This window comes from Manacus candei, unplaced genomic scaffold (genome assembly GCF_025592945.1).
Source record: "Manacus candei isolate 608988 ecotype Guabito, Panama unplaced genomic scaffold, ASM2559294v1 h1tg000046l, whole genome shotgun sequence".
Lineage (NCBI taxonomy): Eukaryota > Metazoa > Chordata > Aves > Passeriformes > Pipridae > Manacus > Manacus candei.
Genome location: NW_026138094.1, coordinates 5,814,465 through 5,817,386, shown reverse-complemented (window position 1 = coordinate 5,817,386; position 2,922 = coordinate 5,814,465). Strand labels below are relative to the sequence as shown.

Below are 2,922 nucleotides of genomic sequence, written 5' to 3'. Positions count from 1 at the left end.
CTGCAAATACAGGTGAAAATGAAATATACCACCAGGATTTGATTCCAAAGTTACTTAATGAATGAGGAGAATAAGCCAGTCTTTCACATCTGGAAGACTGGGTTTGAATGTGTCTCATATCATAAGCAAAGTGAATTTGATTTCCTCAGTCTGGTCCCCAGTAGGATGTGGTTGTCTGCATCTCAGAGCTACAGAGCCACATGGAAGTGACAGAAGTGTCACTGCAGTACTTGCACTTAGGTCTGTGTTAAAGTTTGAATGTGCTCTACTGATGTATAAATGACTCAAGCTGCAGCTCACTGTGCTGTCAACTTCAGCAGCAGAGAGACAGACTCAAAATTAAAGATGAAATAAATTCCCTTTGTTTGCAAGCTCACTTAAACTTGGGCAGAAGATTCTGATCTTGTGACCTTTTTCAGTGGAATCCTTAACTTACTGCTAAGCCAAAAGAATGCAAATCATAATTTTATGATAGCAAGGTTGCTTACCTTGGTAATTAAAAAAGCCTCTTGCCTTCTTTTCGGTGTTGGTAGGAATGACTGTCCCGATAAAGAAGTTTGCAATGGCAACAAGGAGAACAATTAGAAGAATAACTTGAGCCTATTAATAGAAGCAAAAAGATTTTCCTGTTAGTTTTAATTTGTGTTGCTGTGGAGATGGCTATATAGTAAGTTATCTGTATGTGTTCCCTATGACAGGTTATTAATTTCTGTAGTTCTCCAAACTACCAGGAATCAAGATAGCTGAATCAGCTAGTGACAACAGCAGATACTTTCTACTAAGGGAGTAATGAAATATGTAGTTATAATTTAATTTTATGTTAGTTTCTTTATACAAGGAAAGGCATATGGAACAGTAATGCATTAATATCAAGTATAAGACATTTTTATATTGTTATAAAATTTGTTTAGTTGCAGTGAGTTGTGACTTCAAGGGTTGTAATATCAAATTGTTTTCTGATCTCTTTTTCAAGTAGTTCTAGTCTCCATCACAGCAGAATGTAAAAATGCTGTTGAATCTGTTTTCTGGTCCTGATTTCAATAGCTATATTACACCCTCTAAAGTATTTCCATTTGAATTTGCATTCTGACCTTTTTTTACAGGTGAAGGAATAGCAGAAATCATGGGTAGCAAATAGAGATCTTCTGCTGAGCAGGGCTTGAAAAAGTACAGTGATAAAACAATATTTTACTACTGTTTAGTCTGTCAAACTGCATCAAAAATAAGGGCAAAAGGGGCACTTAGCCAAGGCTCTAAATGAAGCCATGAATTATAAAAATCAATATAACCAAGCTGTCTGCAGAACACAAACTTCCTCTTTGCTTTTAAATGTATGTTCAAGGAAGAGTGTGGAGTAATTGTGCTTTCATTGAATGTAATGATTAAACTGCTCTTACTTTTAGAAAGATTAAGCATAAACTGAAACTGGGTGCCTCTGAAAATTCTACCTGTTGTGTAGCATTCCTCACACACAAATTCTGTACAGTAGGCTAAAATACCACTTGCTTTAATGTTCTTTTAAAGGTTTACCTTTGCTTCCCATTCCATGCCAGCAGCAGTGATGCCGAGAAGACAGACAACAGTTATGGTGCCTATGATTCTGATGTCATTGGACTCATCTACTATCAGAGTATCACTCTCCTGAAAGCAGTGAGAAATGTTAATAGAACCAGTGTTTCTCTGCCCAACTGGTGGGATCAAGTAACAAGGTGAAGTAGAGAGCAGTGAGCTGTCAAAGTTGCAGAGATTTATGAGACCAAGTGTTTGTATTTCATGTTCCAGCTGGCCTTCTGCAGTTGGGGTTATTTGGCTGTCTAATTAGATGCCTGTTCCTCTTCTGATTTTGAGATTCTTGTCAAGAAATGTATGAAATATATTCATAAGGTAGAAATAATGGAGAAGTGTTCTGTGGCATGTTTAGACAAACCAGCTTTTTCCCTGCTAAAAATGTCCCTCAAGCCTTAGCTAAAAAGTATCACCACTTAAACAAATATATTATGTAAAACAAACACCACCCCCTAAAAAAAGAAAAAAAGCCACACAAAACACAAAAAAACTAAACTAACTTAATCATATACCTGAAACATCTACATCTACATTTACCTTAAGAAGTTCCACAACTGTTTCAGCAAATCCAACTACATACATGGCCACTGCCACTGCATTGGCAAAGGCAAAGATAAGTCCTATAGATCCACCAAACTCTGGGCCCAGACTCCTTGAGATAAGATAGTATGCTCCACCTGCAGACAGAAATGATTGTTATTTTGGCACAACTAAATGCTCAGTTTTTGCTGTTTTTTCCCCACAGAACAATTACTGCAGAAATCTGTGCTTTCAGCCTCACAAATATAACTGAACCTTGCCCTATGTTGATAGAGGGCACTTACAGAAAAGCAGTGTGCTTTGTACTGGTTCTGCCCTCAGACTTCACAGTATGCCTTTCTATTGCAGAAATCTTTTAGTGCACATTAGCATGCAAAACTGGACCTTGTTATAATTTTTCATGATACATGATATAATAACACCAAGGAGAGAGAACCTCACTTCCAGACAGGTTCTAACTTACGTGGATCTGTCCCAGTGTTAGCATGAAGGATCATATTCTGTGGTACATTGTTTAAGCTCCTGCAGTAAATCTTTAATCTTTTTTGCATTAAGTTTATATACATTTTAATTTGCTGTTGATGCACTGAAAGAAATCACTCCAAATATATTTGCTTATTATTTCTTTGCTTATAACACAGTTATCTCAATTCCATTTATTTCTCTAAGTAAAATCTGCAGATTTTTGTATTTTTCATGAGATCTTAATCACTTACCTCCTCTTACTACTCCATTAGTGCAAATGGCAGACATGGAGATACCTGTCAATGTTGTTACTACTACACTCAGAACAATAACTATGATTCCAAGACCTGA

At 36.6% G+C, this 2,922-nt stretch overlaps 1 protein-coding gene across 4 annotated transcripts in view; it reads right to left on the bottom strand.

The window, feature by feature from the left end:
• SLC12A1 (solute carrier family 12 member 1) overlaps positions 1-2,922 on the bottom strand; it is a 47,209-nt gene that overhangs the window by 30,936 nt on the left and 13,351 nt on the right. For 3 of the 4 annotated variants that reach the window (XM_051797222.1, XM_051797224.1, XM_051797226.1), the window contains 3 exons: positions 2,104-2,243; positions 1,531-1,641; positions 489-600 (listed from right to left, as the gene is read on the bottom strand). In XM_051797222.1, the coding sequence (XP_051653182.1) occupies positions 489-600; positions 1,531-1,641; positions 2,104-2,243 (363 nt within the window). Of the gene's footprint in view, positions 1-488; positions 601-1,530; positions 1,642-2,103; positions 2,244-2,822; positions 2,919-2,922 lie in introns of all 4 variants that reach the window. The other variant, XM_051797223.1, reaches the window with a different exon arrangement.